General features: G+C 47.5%; 2 protein-coding genes across 6 annotated transcripts in view; one reads left to right on the forward strand and one right to left on the reverse strand.

Annotated features, from left to right (window-relative positions):
- ANKRD27 (ankyrin repeat domain 27) overlaps window positions 1–4,538 on the reverse strand; it is a 52,007-nt gene extending 47,469 nt beyond the window's left edge. For 3 of the 5 annotated variants that reach the window (XM_054697058.1, XM_054697057.1, XM_054697059.1), the window contains exon 1: window positions 4,128–4,146. The gene's annotated coding sequence lies outside the window, so the exon portion shown is untranslated. Of the gene's footprint in view, window positions 1–4,127; window positions 4,147–4,175; window positions 4,287–4,441 lie in introns of those variants that run through there. The other 2 variants (XM_037516361.2, XM_037516362.2) reach the window with 2 other exon arrangements.
- A 1,008-nt stretch (window positions 4,539–5,546) lies between these two features.
- RGS9BP (regulator of G protein signaling 9 binding protein) lies at window positions 5,547–10,184 on the forward strand. The gene has a single exon (XM_037518126.2). The coding sequence runs from the start codon at window positions 5,555–5,557 to the stop codon at window positions 6,251–6,253; it is 699 nt and encodes a 232-aa protein (XP_037374023.1). The 5' UTR covers window positions 5,547–5,554; the 3' UTR covers window positions 6,254–10,184.
- Window positions 10,185–18,895: the final 8,711 nt, after the last annotated feature.

Below are 18,895 nucleotides of genomic sequence, written 5' to 3' on the forward strand. Positions count from 1 at the left end.
GACAAATCTGCAACAATTCAGGTATTGAATTGTTGAATTTGGTTATTGCTGGAGCCCAGATAATCCTTTTGTGTGTCCCTACCAGAAAAACTAGATAATGAAATTTTGCTGTGACAGAGTGACAAGAAAACAAAATTCTTCCTGGTTCCTGACACAGTTGGTTCTATGTGGCTGGGCACAAAAGTAAAGATGCTTTGGGGAAAAAAAAAAAAAACACAAGAGAACAGACTGTGATATGTTCAGACAGGCTGGGAAGGGATACTCTGTCCCTCAGACAAGATGCTGGCAGAGTGACAGCACCTCCACCCCAAATGGAGGTGACAAGAGCAAGCTTCAATGGAGGAGCTAAGAACCTGGCAGAGAGGCAAGGAATATGCACCAGAAAAGCAAAACACAACTCTAGAAAAGCACTGGGAGGGGTAAGGTTCAGACAGAGAAGGGAAAAGCAGAAGTGGGAGGAATGAGGGAGTAAAGGAGGCATCCCTGGAAGGGCAAAGGTTCAGGAGGCAGAAACAGGCACTGAGAACCCAAAGTATATTTTTTTGGTACTAAATGAGAAGATGAGCCCAGAAAAGAAATAAGCATCAGCAAAGAGTGAATAGGAGAGGGGAAACACAGTAAGGGAAGGATCTGAACACATCAAACATTCAAGCAGTCCAATGCATGAAACTATGTAAATACAAAAGACCCTTGGCAAGCAATGCTGGCGAACAGGACAGAACTTGCTGTGATTTATTTTCACATTATCTGCTTTTCCTTGGACATCAGTCCTCCTGGTTGCTAATGACTGAATCCTCTGTTCAGCACCATTCCCAACCTTTCTGTCCAGTGTAATATGCAGTTATGTAATAAACACATACAATCTGGTCCCTAATGCCAGAGTCGAATTCTTATATAGGGGTGAATGGTTAAAAATAACTTAATGCCCAGACAAGCTGAATTCCAAAAACCAGTTTTATATTTTAAAGTAACGTGCAAAGTAAACTGACTAGAAACATGATAAATTCTCTTTTAAATTCCTTTTTAAAAAAATCCCTCCCTCTCCCCCCTGCACCCTCCCTTCACCGCAGCTCAAATGATGGGATGATTTGTAGAAAATCCAGTGAAACCCTGAACATGACTTAGCTGAGATTACTATAGTAACAGCAGAGTCAGGCAAGGCCTCAAACCAGTACGGGGCATTTCAGGAGGTGGTGGTTTTGTGGTCCTCAACTATTCTACCAGCCCAGATGAGTCTGGGTGGCCAGGCACCATCTGGTGACAGCGTGCAGCCTGGCTCAGCAGGGAAGTCAGCGCCTCCCAGAAATGCACTCCCTGCCAAAATCTCCCTGCTGTGGCTGCTCCATCTCTTTCAAGACCCTGACCAAACCCTGACCAGGTCCACTTTCCAACTCATGAGTAATACTCCAGCTGGTTTAATTTGTGATACAGAAGTCAAAAAAAGAAAACTTTAGGGCCTCCCCGGTGGCGCAGCGGTTGAGCGCTGGGTTGCAGGGCTGCCCGCAGCCTCTGCAGTGCTGGTTCGATCCCCGGCTGCTCCCCGGCCACCAGAGGAGGGTCCCACATGGCGCACAGTCCTCTCCTGCCGCCCGCTGCTCCCCTCAGCAGTGTACTTCGGTCCTTCTGCCCTTCTGCCTGCTCTACTCCCCGCTCTGGCTCTGGTGAACTCTCTCACCCTCCCGCGCTTCTGACTGTACCCAGTGCTTCTATAAATAAATAAATCTTTAAAAAAAATTAAAAAAAAAACTTTATATCCATCTATGTTAACTATCAAATGAAAGCAATCTGATGATGTAATGCACGTTGCACAGTCACTGGTGTCCTTCTGGCTTGTCACATCTATGGATCCTGTCCATACTTTTCTCAAAGTGTACGGTCAACACCTGGCTCGCAGCAGGCACACAGAACTGTTCATTGCTTGAACAAAATGATAATGCGGTATTCGAGGAAGCTCAAGCTCCCTGGGAGAGTTCACCTCTCATAGGAGCTGGAAACACAGCCCATATCCAAAGAAGAGTGAAGGGCCAGCCCTGGGCAGCAGCCCTGCAGAGGGTGTGCTCAGAGCTAGCCAAACACACAGACAGCTGGAAACTGGAAGGTCAGAGAGGAAGAGAGAAGAGAAGGGTGTGGAAGGGGGTGTGACCAGCAAGGGAATAGAGAAATGTAAAGGAGCCCCTCAGAACAACACTATACATCAACCTGCTCCTAGCTTTGCAGTGGGAGGAGCCACCAGCACCTTCCTCTCCTGCTGGTTTCTTGGACCAAAAGGCAGCAGCTCCAACAGTTGCTTCTCAGTGTGTCTCAGATACAGAAACAACCTCAGAAAAACCAGGTCTGGATGCTTCAGTTCTTTCTAGGCCTTGTATCATCACAGAGTCTTATTCCTCTGCTCTAGGAAGAAGTTACTGGATATCAACCTAACACTGGTGCTTCATAAACAGAGAGAGACCCAGACAAAAAGACGAGCAGCTCACAGATACATGAGTACCAAGAATCAAGCCACTGCCCTCCAGAGGGCAACACCAGTCAAGAGCCACAGAGCAGCACAACCAAGACCTTGACCCCAGACCTGAGCTGAGGCACACTACTGCTCACTCTCCCAGCAATGCAGCCAGGCAGGATTATTTCAATGACAAGTCAAGATAGGCAGAGCTCACCCAAGGTGTCAGATGAGAATATAAATCTACCCAACTTCGGAGCACCACTGCTTTCCACTTGGGCTGATCAGAAGTATCTGTTCCTGCTCTCATCCCCCCTTGCAAGGGATGCTTCAGGCTCGCCCCCACTAGATCTCAGCCTACCCTGTCTTCCAGAAAGACAACAAAGTGATGAGCACTTGAGGTCTGTGCAGTATCCTGCAATGACTTCCCTTTCGCCTTATCAGATCTCCACTTCCTGCTTGGCATTGAGGGCCTCTCACTTCCGATCTCCAAGGCTCGGGGACCCAGCTTGCAGCCTCATCTCCCTCTCTAGTCCCTAAAGCTTCCCCCAAAGAGATGGGTTTTCCCTACTCATTTTGTCCTGAAAATTACTATTCCCTGCCAAGGTCCTCATTTGGCCCGTGAGTGACTGAGACCTTAAGCCTCACAGAATGGTCAAGGCTTGAGGGCCTCCCCGGTGGCGCAGCAGGTTGAACACAATGCTGTGAAGCTGTCCGCAGCTTTTGCTGTGTGGGTTCAATCCCAGCCAGCCAGCGAGACTCCCACATGGCAGGGCAGACCTCTCCTGTCTCGCCAGCTGCTCCCCTCAGCAATGTATTTTGGTCATCTGCCTGTTCTGCTCCCTGCTCTGTCTCTGGTGAATCCTCTTCCTCTCCCGCACCTCTGGCCTGTACCCCAGCTGTTGTATAAAAATAAATAAATCTTAAAAAAAAAAAAAAAAAGAATGGCCAAGGCTTGAGCCAAGGCAGGACACCCAACACCTGCCAATCCATTCACTGAAGAACTGAACCGTTGAGTGAGTGCGCCCAGGGGCCCAACTCTGAACTCGCAAGGCTGCCTCAACACACCCCTAGTGAGGGCCGTCTCTAAATGTTAATACCCCCTGCTTTTCTCTAGGGCTGTTGGGAAGATGATTACTTAATTTAAAAAGGGGTCTCTCTCTGTGAAACCCAGAGAGTTCCTCTGTGAAATCCCAGCTCCCTTGCAAACTGGTAGTCCCTCCAGTTCCACTAGCTTCTCATTCCCTCAATGTCCTAAACCCTCAAGGAAGATGCGCCACTTGCTGCTGCTGCCGCCGCCCACCAAGGCTGCAAATACCCACCTGCCCCTCAAGTCTCCAGCACCTGGAGGAGCGGCCAGCGGGGGCATGGACTTGAGTGCCTCTGAGCAGCCCATTCTCAACGAAAAGAACTGAACAGACCCAGAGTCCAGAACATCTTAGGTGCTTAACACTTTTCCCGGAGTAATCTTTACCCAGCAGGATGAGGAGTCCCAGCGAGATTCCCCTTTCCCTCTTCTGCACCTTCATCATCCTGGGAAGCCACAATCGCCTGGCCCGACGTTCCAGACCCCCTACCCAGGCCACCCCTCCACTCGCGCGGGCAGGCGAGGCTCGGACCCCTCTCAGCCCATGAGCGTGACCCTTTCAACGCCTCCAAGTCCGAGCTCCCAGGACCCCGAACCCACCTCCCGGCCCGGAGCCGCCGGGGTCAGAGGGCGCATTCTTTACCCCACCTTTCCCAGTCCGGATACAAAGAGCAGATAGATAAACAGGGCCCGGTTACGGACGAGACCCGGGAGGGCTCCGGCCGGGCGGTCCACACAAACAGAGCCGAGGACCCCGAGGGCCGCCCCGCGCAGGCTGGGGCGCCGCGGGGCGCCGGCCGGGGCGAGGAATGAGCCCCTCCCCCCCACTCTGAGGCTCCGCCCGGCCTTAGACCCGAGGCGCAGCCGCGGGAGGGAGGGAGGCGCAGGAGAAGACCGCAGGGGCGGACACTTACTTAAAAGACTACATAGTTTCACTCCCGGCCCTTCCCGGAGCCGCGGCGACACCTCCCGGCCCCTCGGCTCGGACCTCAGTGCCCACCAGCCCTGCGCTAGGGCGCCGCTCAACTCGCCAGCCCCCGCCGTTGGGCGGAGCCTCCCTGGATCTGTCCAATGAGAGGCAGCTCATGCTAAGAGTGACGTGAGCACGGAGCAATCATTCAGCCCGCCCGGTCGGGGGGTGGGGCTCAGCGGCGCAGAGCTCTTCCTACTCCCACCCGCCCCGCCCAGAGCCACCGACTGCGCGTGCCCAGAGCGGAAGGGGGCGGGGCCAGAGGCGGCTCGGACACGAGGGGTGGGGTCCGAGCCGGGTGGCTGGAAAGTGGGGTGGACCGGGGCGGGGAGACCCCAGAGTCCGCCCTCACCACGGGCGCCCTTCGCAGTTCGCTTGGGAGGAGCGAGGTGCCCAGGCCCACGCCGCAGACAATCTCACCATCCGGCGCTCCCGGGTTTTAATACCCTCCCTTGCACAGACGCTACTGAGCCCCCCTTTGTAAGCCTGGACCCCAGTTTCCCCATCCGTGAAATGCAGACGTGTCGCTTGGACCAGCCGAGGGCTAGTAATTCAGAATTGCAAAGGGGTGCGCAGGAGGGAAAACGAGGGCCCACACGTGACCTCCCTGGTCCGAGGATGGAGGCGCCGGCGAAGATGGGCGGGGGTGGGCGGGTCCTGGACCCCGCGCCGGCCGCCCTGGCCGCGGCCGAGGCGGGGCGCGCTGTTCCGTGGCCCGCCTGCCCGGGCGCCGGCCCCGAGGAGGATGGGGTCCGCCCCTGGGGCTTCGCGGGGTGCCGTCGTGGAGGCGTGGGCCGTGCGGTGACTCGGTGTGTGCCCCGGAGCTCATCTGGGGGCGATGGACCACGGGATGGGGGGCAGCTGACGGGGCCCCCTCTCCGCTCTGTGGAGGCGCCCAGCGCGGGTGCGGACCGGGCTCCATCGACAGCAGCAGCAGCGTCTGCCTCGTATCGGCCATGAGGAGCGCGCGGGCAGCCTGGCCAGGGGACTGGCGCGCCATGCGGCGCTGAGCGCGTGAGCTGGGGAGAGGAGCCGCCGGCGGCCGGGGCGCACCGCCATGGCGAGAGAGGAGTGCAAAGCGCTGCTGGACGCTTTCAACAGGGCGACCGCGCGCTACCACCACCTGATGCTGACCGTCGGCGGCTCCGCCGACTCACGGAACCTGCGTGAGGAGTTGCAAAAGACGCGCCAAAAGGCGCAGGAGCTGGCGGTGGCCACCTGTGCCCGGCTGACGGCCGCACTGCGCGACCGGAGCCTGGACGCGGAGGAGCGCACGGAGCTCGAGCGCCTCTGGGTGAACTTCTCCGGCTGTCTGGACCTGCTAGAAGCCGAGCTGCGGCGCGCGCTGGTGCTGGGCACGGCGTTCCCATTGCACGCGCCGCGGCGGCCGCTGGTGCGCACGGGCGTGGCGGGAGGCTCAGCGGGCATCGCGGCGCGCGCCCAGAGTGCCCGCAACCTGCGGCGGGAGGCGGAGAGCCACTTCGACCTGCAAGAACTGCGCGAGCTGGAGCGGGAGATCTTTCGGGTGGGCGAAATGATACGAGACATGGAGATGAAAGTCAACGTGCCCCGCTGGACGGTGCAGGCCCGGCAGTCTGCGGGCGCTGAGCTCCTATCCAGTGCCAGCGCCTCCTCGATGTCCATAGAAGAGCGCACGGGACCCTGTGACCTGAACAAGGCCGTGGCCGCCGCGGTTTTCAGTGCAGTGCTGCTAGTGGCTGTGGGCCTGGCTGTGTGCGTGGCAAAACTGAGCTGACCGCCACCACTCCCTCCCGAGTTACCTACCCCTCTGAGAATGAACCCAACTGCCAGGATTGCGATGGGAATGGATCTGGCATTTTTAAGGGGAATGGACCTAAAACCGTGTGTGTGTGTGTGTGTGTGTGTGTGTGTGTGTGTGTGTACACGCACACCCGTGTTTCAAACACAAATATGCCCGGGCAGAACATAATTTCCTCGTGTTCACCCAAAAAGAGTTAATTTTTCACGGGCTGCCAGAGCATTACGCTAATGCATGCAGGAGCTTTATCCCCTATTAATAGAAAATGGTCCACAGTGACCCCAGATTCCTCAGAGTTAATGGGTTATCCCGTGTGCTGGTGCTTACACTAAGTCCTAGCTTGGTGCCCCCACCCCTGTTAGCTACTTCCACCCTTCCACACCGGGCAGTTTGAAAGGGGGATGAAATGAAATGTGTGTTACCGTTTGGAGGTTGTTTTGCAATGTGTGGGTGGTGGTTTGTTTCCTGGACAAGAAACACATGCAAGCAGTTTTTATTATCTTAATTCTTGGGGCCTAAACTTAGAGTGTGCAAATAGAAGTTCTTGCAGAGTGCTTTCTCTGTGCTGAACGATTGTGCTTCTGGGCAGTTTATCCATTAGTCACAAAAGCAACTAGAAGATGTTTGGCGTGACCTCAGCCTTGGGTCTGACTTGACTTAGGAAACCAGAGAAGACTCCTTGCATAGGCCTTGATGCGTTTGGATCCACTACATGTATTGCCTATCTGGAAGGTCTTTCTAAGGCTGCAGGCTTTGGCCAGGTCCTCAAGTTATTTAAATAGGCACTTTCTCCTTCCTGGGGCTTGTTTCTGTTCAGAACTAGACCAGAGTTTTTGATCCTCCTTTGGGGGAGGGCTGTGGAATCCTCTTTGGAGTCCTTAATCCTATCTATCCCTTAGAATTTGCATGCTGGTCAGTAGAAGAGCTGGCTTTGGAGGGAGCTGCACAGCCTCCGACCCCCAACACTGCCCCTTAAGAGGGTAAAGTGACAACACTGTTAACACAGAGATATTGAACCAGTTAGGCCTTGAACTGGTGATAATGTAACAGCTTTGACTTGGAATTTGAGAAACTTTTTATTTTTAAGTAAAAAAATAAATTTATTTATTTATTTTACATTGTAAAAGGGCAGGTTTATTAAGGAAAGGAAAGAGAAAAAGAGATGCCTACATAGACACAGGTGGGCAAGAGAGCTGCCTGTGAAACTTTTTAAAAATAAAAATCATTGTAAAGAAAAATCACATAACCAGATTTTGATAAAGGACATTTCTCATGCCAATGGGTTCAACGCCATCAAACCGTCCTCTTTACTTAAAGAGGTTACTGAATACACAAAGTTACTGAATACACAAAGTTACTGAATACACACCTGCATCTAGTTTTACAACAGACCTTAAGGGCAGGAGGTCACAGCATAAACCTCTGGAATCACAGGTCTAGATGACAGATGTTAAACGGCATCTGCTTTTTTGGTCAATAAATAAGAAAATGTGGAAAACCCCCTGGGGCCCAGCACTTCCACCTCCCACCCATGATCCAGAGACAGCATTGGTGGGAAAATGCAGCTGAGAAAACAGATGTCTCTGCCACTAGAGGTAATTTGGATCAGAACTCAGTGACTTTGGTTTGAGTGAAAAAATGACAAGGTTTTTTTTTTTTTTTTTTTTTTTCATTTTTATCCCAGAACTGAGAAAGGGGATCAGGGGAGGGGACTAGCAGTTTTTTCACAAGTGCAGAGGGTCAGGGGGCAGCGAGAGGACCTCAGGGCACTCAGTCCTTCCCAGTCCTCCCCTCTCTTCTACTCCTCGGTGCACATAATCCATTATCTCAGATGGCAAAACATGAGATTTGATTTTTTTTTTTTGCCTTTTTTTTTTTTGCATGGTTTTAAAAGACCCAAAATGTCTTACGCAATTAACAGTTTCATAGCAAGGTGCCTCCCTGGTGATGCGAGAGGTTAAGACACAATCTATGAAGCTACCCGCAGCCACTGCAACACGAGTTCAATCCCCGGCCAGGGAACTACCCACATGGCGCAGCAGACCTCTCCTGTCTCGCCCGCTGCTCCCCTCAATGTATTCAGTCAGTCTGCCTGTTCTGTTCCCCACTCTGTCTCTGATGGATCCTCTAACCCCCCACACCTCTGGCCTGTACCACAGCTCTTGTATACATAAATAAATCTTAAAAAAAATAAGTTTTATAGCAATAACTAATAAACTTCTGTCTCATCCAGCCTAGGTCAATCTCAATAGGGGTCTTATCAAATTCTTTTGCACCTAAATGCTCATGGCCCCTTAAGAGATGACAAAGGAAGTTTTCTAATTACCTTCTCCTGCATACAACACAAGATAGAATCTGTCATCTTCCCCAGAGTTACATCCTTCCCAGGCAAGGGGAGGCTAGGACATTGTGTGATGCAGAGGTGGGAGATATCCCTAAGAATCAAACCCTAAATATATTCTTCTGTTTCTAACACTGTGATTCTATCACAGTGTGTTTTGGTTCATGAAAAAAAAAAATGTTTTGTAGAAACTTTTAAAGAAACAAGCATCAGACATTTTGTATTGCATTGAAGCCATCCAACAAATTTCTTTGTTGTTATTCTTGACACCCACTTGGTAGATTTGGGGGTATTTACTTAATATGTACAGTCAGATGTGTGCCCAATTCTGAGGCTCTTTTTTTTTTTAAAGATTTATTTATTTATGATTACAAGAACTGGGGTACAGGCCAGAGGTGTGGGAAGTAAGAGGATTCACCAGAGACAGAGCAGGGAACAGAACAGGCATAGACTGAAGTACACTGCTGAGGGGAGCAGTGGGTGAGTCAGAAGAGGTCTGCTGTGCCGGGGGGTGGGGGGGTAGCTCCCTGGTCAGGGATTGAACTCACACTGCAGAGGCTGTGGACAGCCCCACAGCACTGAGCTCAACCCCTTGTGCCACCTGGGAGGCCCTGATTCTGAGGTTCTACTCACTGAAGTTACAGTAGTGATGAAATGTTGCAAAAAATGAGCTTGATCACAACAAATGTATGGAATCTTTGACCTGTTCACCTAAGCAAGTCTTTGAGTTTGAAAATTTTAAGCTCTAGGAATATTTGTCATTATTTAGAGTTACACTTTGCCTAGTAGAATGTTTGCTATACATAAGATGCAAGCAAAGTCATTTTCTGCTCAGTATCTCTCTCTCTACTTTTCTCTGTATCATTTAAGCTAAGCCTACTTTCTGATAAGCCTACTTCAATTTAGATGTTTAATATCAAACTCATCTATTGTATAAAAACACTAGGTATGATCTTATACCATGATACAAAGTGACAGAAATACAAAAATGAGAAATGTTTAGTGGAGAGGCTAACATGACAAGGTCAGTGTTAAGTCTATGGTAGAGGGTGGCTATTTCCCGAAATTATAGGTACAAGTTAAAGGATGGATTTTTACTTCCAATTTAAATGTGATTGCTCTTAGAGATCTCTTGGGACCTTAAATACCTGTAAAAAGAAAACATCCCTGGCTTCTCTTAAGGGAAAATAGCACTGCTTTACCTGACAGTGAGCAAACCAGAACTTGGATGTCAAGGCATTTACCCTGGGAACTTTGTTTTTTACATGAATGAGTTCTGAACCGGTGATATTAATAAAAAATAAAACAAAACCCATACTGTTGGTAAGAATATAATGCCTGGCAAACACTTTTTTATGTGCTTTAGGAAGTTAGGCTTTTAAATACTGCCAGGGAAGAAGAAATTTTGGTAAATAAAATGAGAGCATATTTGGTAAATAAAATGAGAGTAACTTACAAGAGGTGTGTGATACCCAGTGACTGAAAAATAGTTTTGGCTGAACAGAGTTCTGCTTTGCATGAAGACCCTGATAAATGCTGCATTTTCCTTTTCCATGTATGCATCGGTAGTTTTTTTAGCTACTCAGTTTTAAGCTATTTCAGAAATAGTTCTCTGTTCTATAGTGAATGCTGTTTAAGAATGTGAATTCCAAAGTGTAAGCCTGGACTTCAGCCAGAGAGATAAAGTGCTGTGGGGCTCACCTCTGCATTCCTTAGGGGGTTGCCTCCATGCCTCCTCCCACGGACCCAACCAATTGTGATGGGCAGGGGCGCCAGGGCAATCCCCAAGTACCTCAGACAGTCACTGATCTCCCTTTGACTCCCTTCCCTCCTTTGTGAAATGGGAGGGTGTAGTGCCAGGATGGCTCAGAGAAGGTTATGTATGATCCCAGACCGGGTAAAGGAGAGTCCCGGAGCCCTCCATGGCTTTCTCAGGCTTTTATTGAGCTTTTACATGTAGTGCAGCAACCAGGTACACAGGCGACAAAGGTTGGGGGTGGGGGCCAGGAGGCTTCCAAGCCCCTGGCAAGTCTTCACTCTGGGCTTCTCTGGTTCTTTCTTCCCTTCTCTCTCCTGTTTTCTTCTCCTGCCTCTTACTTCTCTTTGGGAATGTCTAGATACTGCTCCCATGCCCACAGAAGTAAATAACATAACTTACAACAATGAAACAACTGCAGGTGTCCCATCAGGCAGGGCAATCCTAATGGGAGGGCAGAAAAGCCTGAAAAAGCTTTACCCTACAGAGGGCCCTGATTGATTGACTCAAAAGTTCCGTTCAGAGCTTAAGCATTTAACAAAATGCAGTTAAACAAGATAGGGTTGTTTTGTTTGTTTGGGTTGGGGGTGGGGTTGTTACTGTTGACTTGGAGCATATTGGAATGGAATCTTAGTTTGTACTTACTGTCCAAAATCAGTCTGTTGGTAAAATTCTGTATTAACTTTAAAATCAGAATTAACTGTCCTTACTGTAACTTTAGTCCATATCAGTATTGGTGGATGGATTTAAAAGCAAATTTATTAATAATTAAATCAGATTAGGAATTTGAATTCAGGCTGTAAGTCTGAGTGTGAGAGGCCCTAGCATTTTGTTTTAAGATTTATTTATTTATGCATACAAGAGCTGGGTACAGGCCAGAGATGCCGGGGTGAGAGGATTCACCAGAGACAGAGTGGGGGACAGAACACGCAGATTGACTGAAATGCACTGCTGAGGGGAGCAGCAGGTGAGCCAGGAGAGGTCTGCTGCACCATGTGGGTTGCTCCCTGGCTGGCGGAACTCATGCTGCAGAGGCTGTGGATTGCTCTATAGTGCAGTGATTAACCCCTTGCACCACCAGGGGGGGCCCACCCTAGCATTTATTAAAGAGTTTATTTTACTCAACAGTCAGGCCACTTAAAATGATTTGATTTGTTATTTAAGCTGGAAGAATCCTATTCTGGTGTCCTCAGAACTGCAACTTCATTACCTGCCTGAGGTGAACTTGAGAGCAGCAGGGGTATTTTGTAGTGGTATCAGCTGTATCATGGAATTAAAGGCTTCATGTCTGCCCTTTGAATGATGCTACTAACTAAAATCTATTACTAAGTAAAATTTTTTTGAATGTCATACAACATAATTTAGTGGGACAAGACATCTTAAAATGATCCAGCTATCAATTATTGTGATTTTTAAAATATCAATTTTTTTAAAAGATTTATTTTATTTATACAAGAGCTGGGGTACAGGCCAGATGCGCAGGAGGGTGAGAGGATTCACCAGAGACAGAGCAGGGAACAGAACAGGCAGACTGATGAAATACACTGCTGAGGGAAGCAGCAGGAGAGACAGGAGAGGTCTGCTCACCATGTGGGTTGCTCCGAGGCCGGCGGGGATCGAACTGGCACTGCAGAGGCTGCGGACAGCTTCAAAGTGCTGTGCTCAACTGCCCGCGCCACCAGAAGGCCCCAAAATATTAATTTTTATACACATTTAAATTGAACTGAACGAATGTCTCTGATCAACATATTTACCCTTCACAGATTTCATTACATAAAGAGAAGTTCAGAAATACTTCAGAATTATAAATCTCCAAGTGATTTTCTATGATAAGCACAAAAGATGATTATACTCACCTTTTAATGCAGGATGGAATCTGGGAAGAATAATAGGTCTCCACATAAACAATCTTTGACTTTGGACAACACAAAGTCAAAGATTGTTCAAATATTGTCTCTGGCCCTTAGGAGCTGACCAAAGGTCATATGTGTCCAGGAGGACAAGATGGGTTCCTAAAAGTGAGCCTTTCATTTACTTTTTCTCATCTCATTCCACAGAGGATTCTGGGTATTCTCATTGTTATATCCTGAGATCTTAGTCACCCTTGTTCTTTGGGGTTTGAATTCAGAATTTTGTAATGTTAAGGCTTATATGACAAATGTAAATAAGCCAAATGAGAGTTCTTGTTAGAAAAAGTACATTGAAGAGTCCTTTTCATATGTTGTTTCCAGAAAGCAAAGTTGAGTGTCTCCTGCTTAAATGTATTAGGTACACAGAACTACAAGAAGATACACAGAAGTGAAAATATGTGTTAAGGTGATGGGATTATGAATGGTATTTTTCAGTATTTTTATTTAGTGTTCTTACCTTGTTTTTACAATAAAATGCTCTTACATGTAGAAAACATTGTTATTAAAACACAAATTTAATTTTTTTTTCTCTTTTATTTTCTTTTACTTTCTGTTGAACTCATTCCCAGGCTGCTTCAGTTTCTTCTGGGATCTTTTTCTTCTGTGCAACCTCCTCTTCTGATATAGGGATAATCTGCCTTTTTTTTTTTTTTTTAACCACAACTTCTACCATATCTTGGGGGCTTTGTTCACCTGGATGTACTCAATGACCATAAACCCTTGAGTTCCGCATTACTCTTTGCATTTGCAAGCATGTGCAGTAAAAATTCAGCACTACTTTTAAGGGCCACCGACCTTGCATCCAGCCCCACTGTTTGGCCTGGGCCCACCTGCCAACTCCACCACCTATGAAGGAATGGCACACACAGCGTCCGCAGAGTGACATCTTTCATATACTTAGTGGCTTTTCAGATATGCACACCGAGATCACCTGGACAGTTTCATGAGTATTCTTAAAATGAACATGAAGAGTTGAACTTCTCAATTTCCATGACTTTGTAGGGTTTTCTGGGTCAAGAATGTAATAAACCATTTTCAGTAATCACCTATGGTCGCCAAATTTAAAATTTCAGAACCTTCCCCAAAAGAGCAAAGCATTGTTGGCAGTCCTACTGCAGGGACTGAGAAGCAGATTTTGTACTGTGTGTTGAACCATAGTAGCACTGAGTTTAAGACACTGGGCAAGAAATAAGGTACATCTGAGTTCAAGCCAGATCTCACTCAAAAGTCCCTTATTCTCACTGACCTAAATTTCTTTATCTTTATAATGATGGTAATAATAGTTATCAAGTTCCTGAAATCCACACAAATTGTGAGATATAAATGTCTATTGTTTTATTTTATTTATTTTTTTTATTTTTTAAAGGGATGGGACATTCTTTTTTTTTTTAAAGATTTATTTTTTATTAATTTATACAAGCATTGGGTACAGTCAGAAGCACGGGAGGGTGAGAGAATTCACCAGAGCCAGAGCGGGGAGCAGAACAGGCAGAAGGACCGAAGGACACTGCTGAGGGGAGCAGCGGGCGGCAGGAGAGGTCTGCGCGCCATGTGGGACCCTCCTCTGGTGGCCGGGGAGCAGCCAGGGATCAAACCGGCGCTGCAGAGGCCACGGGCAGCCCCTCAACCCAGCGCTCAACCGCTGCACCACCGGGGAGGCCCTAAATGTCTATTGTTTTAATTACCAAGTTTTATAGGAATTTATTAGAGTGAGAGGTAAGACTTTTTCTGCTATAGGGCTCAGTACATGTTGGATGCCACTGTTTTTATTTATCAAACTATAAATCCTAAGAATTGGATAGTGGGGGGGGGGACAGTATATATGAAAAATTTAACTTTCTGTAACAAAACTGCTAAAAATCAGTCTGATGGCCAAACTAGATACACATGTCAAAATGAGAGGTATATAATAAAAAGGTAAAGGTTACAGATGGAAATTCCAATTCATCTGGAAGTTGGAATCTATACATTTTTAAAGTCAAATTTATTGAGGTATTTCAACACAGTAACATTCATGTTCCTGTGGTGTGCAGCTCTGAGTTTTAATAAAGATATACAATCATTTAATAAATATGTGCAATCATACAAATTATATGTCATACAATCATACCAATATATGCAATCCACCAAGACACAGAGTATTCCATCATCCCAAGTCCTTTGATACTCAATCCTTTCCACCATCCCTGGGCTGGCAATTACTGATCTAATTTGTCCATATAGTATTGCCTTTTCCAGAATGCCACATCAACAGAATCAATTTTTGAGAAAACATTTTGAGCCTTTTTTTTTTAAAGATTTCTTTATTTTTATACAAGAACCGGGGCACAAGCCAGAGGCACAGGAGAGTGAAAGATTCACCAGAGACAGAGCAGGGAGCAGAGCAGGCAGATGGACAGAAACACACTGCTAGGGGGAGCAGAGAGCCAGGCAGGAGGGGTCTGCTGCACCATGTGGGAATCTCCCCAGCTGGCCGGGAATCGAACCTGTACTGCAGAGTGCTGCACCTTCCCCTGCAGTGACCTTTAGGGCTAATGGCTCTCGCCACGGTCCCTAGGTCCTGCTGGGCAAGGAAGCAGCGCGCAGGGGGAGAACAGCAAAACCCCCTGAAGACATACCTGCTGCACCTCCCCCTGCAGTGACCTTTAGGGCTAAGCCACGGTCCCTAGGTCCGGCTGGGCAAGGAACCAGCGCGCAGTGGGAGAACAGCAAACCCCCCGAAGACATAGATAAGACGGAAGCCTGTTGAAAGATAACGACCCCAAGGAGCCACTACAGGAATGCTGACCGCAGGGAACCTTCTCAAGGCCCACAAACTTTATTCTAATACAACTGTCTCTCTAAAATCTTTTCTCTTTCTCTGTCTAAAAAGGTCATTGGTTTGCTGATTAAAAAAGAACATACGAAATCTAATAACTAGGCTAATTCAAATGAAACATTACTAAACTCTGTGTATTAATAGAACTGTTAGCTTAATAATTTCTCTGTTGTATGCTTAGCCTTGTTAGCATTAATCTTAATGATAAAAATATTACATTGTGAAAAGTAAAATTCACCCATGCTAATTAATAGTAATTTACTGGTAGTGAGTAGTTTAAACAAAAAAGTAATCACATAAAACAAAAAGAAAAATTAATAGCCTAACTACTTAGGAATGCGCCTGGGTCCAGATGTAAATCACTGCCCTGTCAATGATAAGCTAAACCTATAAGCAAGCTGATTTCTTCACTGATGTTTGCCATTCCTATGCTTTTAGAAAACATATATATACTGGTCACCAACTCAAATTAAATTACACTCAGATTTACACTCTCTCTTGAAGTGTGTCTGTTTGTCATTTCTTTAACTGAATCCCTGACCACCCTGAGCAATCTCTCAACCCTGAGACGGCCTCATCGTTCACTGCTGTGCTGGTCCGCGGCAGCAGAGGCTGTGGACAGCTTCACAGCGCTGCGCCCAACCTGCTGTGCCACTGGGGAGGCCCGTTTTGAGCCTTTTAAAAAATGCTTCTTAAAAACATCTTGAGAAGCAATTTTTTAAACTTTTTTTAAGCTTTATTTATTTATGCATACAAGAGCTGGGGTACAGGCCAGAGATGCCGGGGTGAGAGGATTCACCAGAGACAGAGTGGGGAACAGAACAGGCAGACTGACTGAAGTACACTGCTGAGGGGAGTAGTGGGCGAGACAGGAGAGGTCGCTGTACCATGTGGGTTCCTCTCTAGCCGGCCGGGAATTGAACTTGTGCTGCAGAGGCTGCGGATTGCTTCATAGCACAGTGCTTAAACCCTTGTGCCACCAGGGAGGCCCTTAACTTTTTTTTTTTTAATTTTTAAAAAAAGATTTATTTATTTATTCATACAAGCACTGGGTACAGTCAGAAGCGCGGGAGGGTGAGAGAATTCAACAGAGCCAGAGGGGAGAGCAGAGCAGGCAGACTGACGAAGTACACTGCTGAGGGGAGCAGCGGGCAGCAGGAGAGGTCTGTGCGCCATGTGGGACCCTCGCCCGGCGGCCAGGGATCGAACCGGCACTGCAGACGCTGCGGGCAGCTTCACAGCCCAGCGCTCAAGGGCTGCGCCACCAGGGGAGGCCCAACTTTTTTTTTTTTTTGCATAGAGGAACTGGGGTGTTAGCAGAGGTGTGGGATGGGGGTGGGTGAGAGGATTCACCAGAGACAGAATGGGGGAGCAGAACAGGCAGATTTACTGAAATACACTGCTGAGGGGAGCAGCGGGCGAGACAGGAGAGGTTTGCTGCACCACGCAGGTCAGCTCCCTGGCCGGGGATCAAACTCAGACCACAGCAGTGATAGTGGCGAGACTTACTAGACCACCAGGGGCGTCCCTTAAGAAACAATTTTTATGTGATGATTCTTTGTGCACTGAGTTTCTGGTCATTTGCAGGTGACTTGTTGAACCCCAGTGACATGCCTTGGTTTCTAGGCAGGATGAACAGACTTCCTGCTACTATTGAGTCTCCAAGTTCAAGATGAAGTCACCTCTCCATGGGTAGCCCTGCAAATCACACTCTTTTCCTGATTTTTTTTTTTAACTGAAAAACCTGATGAATAATGGATAACAGAAATGAACTTGAGCTCAATGAATTAGAGACTGAAATAAAAGCCCACTTAGAGCCAGAGATAAAATGCAACATGATATGTTTGGGAAGTTTTTCTTTCTGCATGCATGTATATTCCAATAAGTCAAACAAGGAAATTTCTCATTGTAAAGATAGTTGGAAAAGACCAGTAGAATGGAATAAGGAAGAGGCAACTGTCTTCAGCTAGGAAGCAACCGTTGTCATAAACAGTCTTGCTCTCATGACCAAATGGCCCATGGTCACCTCCAGCATTCTTTTTTTTTTTTTTTTTTTTTAAAGATTTATTTATTTATTTATACAAGCACTGGGTACAGTCAGAAGCGCGGGAGGGTGAGAGAATTCACCAGAGCCAGAGCGGGGAGCAGAGCAGGCAGAAGGACCGAAGTACACTGCTGAGGGGAGCAGCGGGCGGCAGGAGAGGTCTGCGCGCCATGCGGAACCCTCCTCCAGTGGCCGGGGAGCAGCCGGGGATCGAACCGGCGCCGTGGCGTCTGCGGGCAGCTTCGCAACCCAGCGCTCAACCACTGTGCCACCTCCAGCATTCTTGGGGGATGGTTCTGTGCACCCACTCTTAGGCCCAGGGAAGCTGGCCCCATGCCCCTGGCAGGACAGGGCTGGGCAGGGCACTTTGAGAACAAGCCAAAAGATTTGAAGACAAGATTTCAATACTTGGAAACAGCGTGACTTTAAAGAAATCACTATGAACTGTCTTTTCACATCCTGTGCCCATTTTTCTACACTTCTGGAGGTTTTTTCTACCCTATTTCTTCTCAATTTTCATCCCTGTGACAGATACAACATAATTTTTCCAGCTTACTTCCAGAATTCCTTAGGGTGTTTTTTGCCATGGTTGTTATAATACAAAAAAAAAAAAAGAATGTCACATTGTTCTTTCTTTTCCCTTATTGCTTCTATAATTTCAGTCAAAGATTACAATTTACCTGTTTTCTTCTAATGCTGAGATGGTTTCATTTTTTATTCATTTTGGTAGCCTGCTGCCCAAGATGACCCCCAATGTCCCCACCTCCTGGTACTTTGTGTAGTCTCTTCTCACAATGAGTAGAGTTGACTAGTATTAAAATAGGACACTTGAGGGCCTCCCTGGTGGTGCAAGGGGTTAAGATGCAGCCTATGAAGCTATCTGCAGCCACAGAAGCACTGAGTTTGATCCCTGGCCAGGGAGGAGACCCACATGGCACAGCAGACCTCTCCTGTCTCACCCACTGCTCCCCTCAGCAGTGTATTTCAGTCAATCTGCCTATTCTGCTCTCCACTCTGTCTCTGGTGATCCTCTGGCCTGTACCCCAGTTCTTGTATGCATAAATAAATGAATATTTCAAAAAATAAAATAAGACACTTTAAAGGACAGAATGTCTTTTGAGGTTAAGTCATAAAAGGCACCATGGCTTCTTCCTCTTCCTTAGGTCCCTCCCTCTGAGGTAAATTAACTGCCAAGTTGCCTCTCAACTGCCAAGTAGAGAGGAACTGAGGCCTCCAACCAATAGCCACCTGAGTGAGCCACTGTTAAAATGGATGCCCCAGTCCATTAAGTCCCAGCCCCAGTTGACACACTGAACATAATCTACTGGGAAATACTGAGTCACCACCGTCCAAATTCTTGATTCACAGAAATTGTGAGAGAGTAAATGTTTACTGTTTTAACGGGCCAAGTTTACAAGAACTTGGTAATAGCAATAGGTAAGTAATATATCCACATAGCAATTTCATCTACCAGCATGGCACTTTAAAATCTGAATATTGTATCTGTTTTGCTACTCAGAATCTGTTCTTTGCTTCTGCCTTGGTTCTTGGCTGCAGTTCAGGTAACCGAGGTTATAGGTTTGAGCTCTGGTTACATAAATAAATTGGCACTATATCAGCACAGAGGGCCCTTGCTGCGGAAAGGATAGCCGATGAAGTTCTCTGCCATTAACGAAGGTTCGGAGCCTAAATGAATATGCAATGGTGGGAGGCTGGGGAGAGTGCCATTAAGAGCAGTTCTGCCTTTCA

This window comes from Talpa occidentalis, unplaced genomic scaffold (assembly GCF_014898055.3).
Source record: "Talpa occidentalis isolate TD23 unplaced genomic scaffold, MPIMG_talOcc4v2.1 talOcc4.17, whole genome shotgun sequence".
NCBI classification, from domain to species: Eukaryota; Metazoa; Chordata; class Mammalia; order Eulipotyphla; family Talpidae; genus Talpa; species Talpa occidentalis.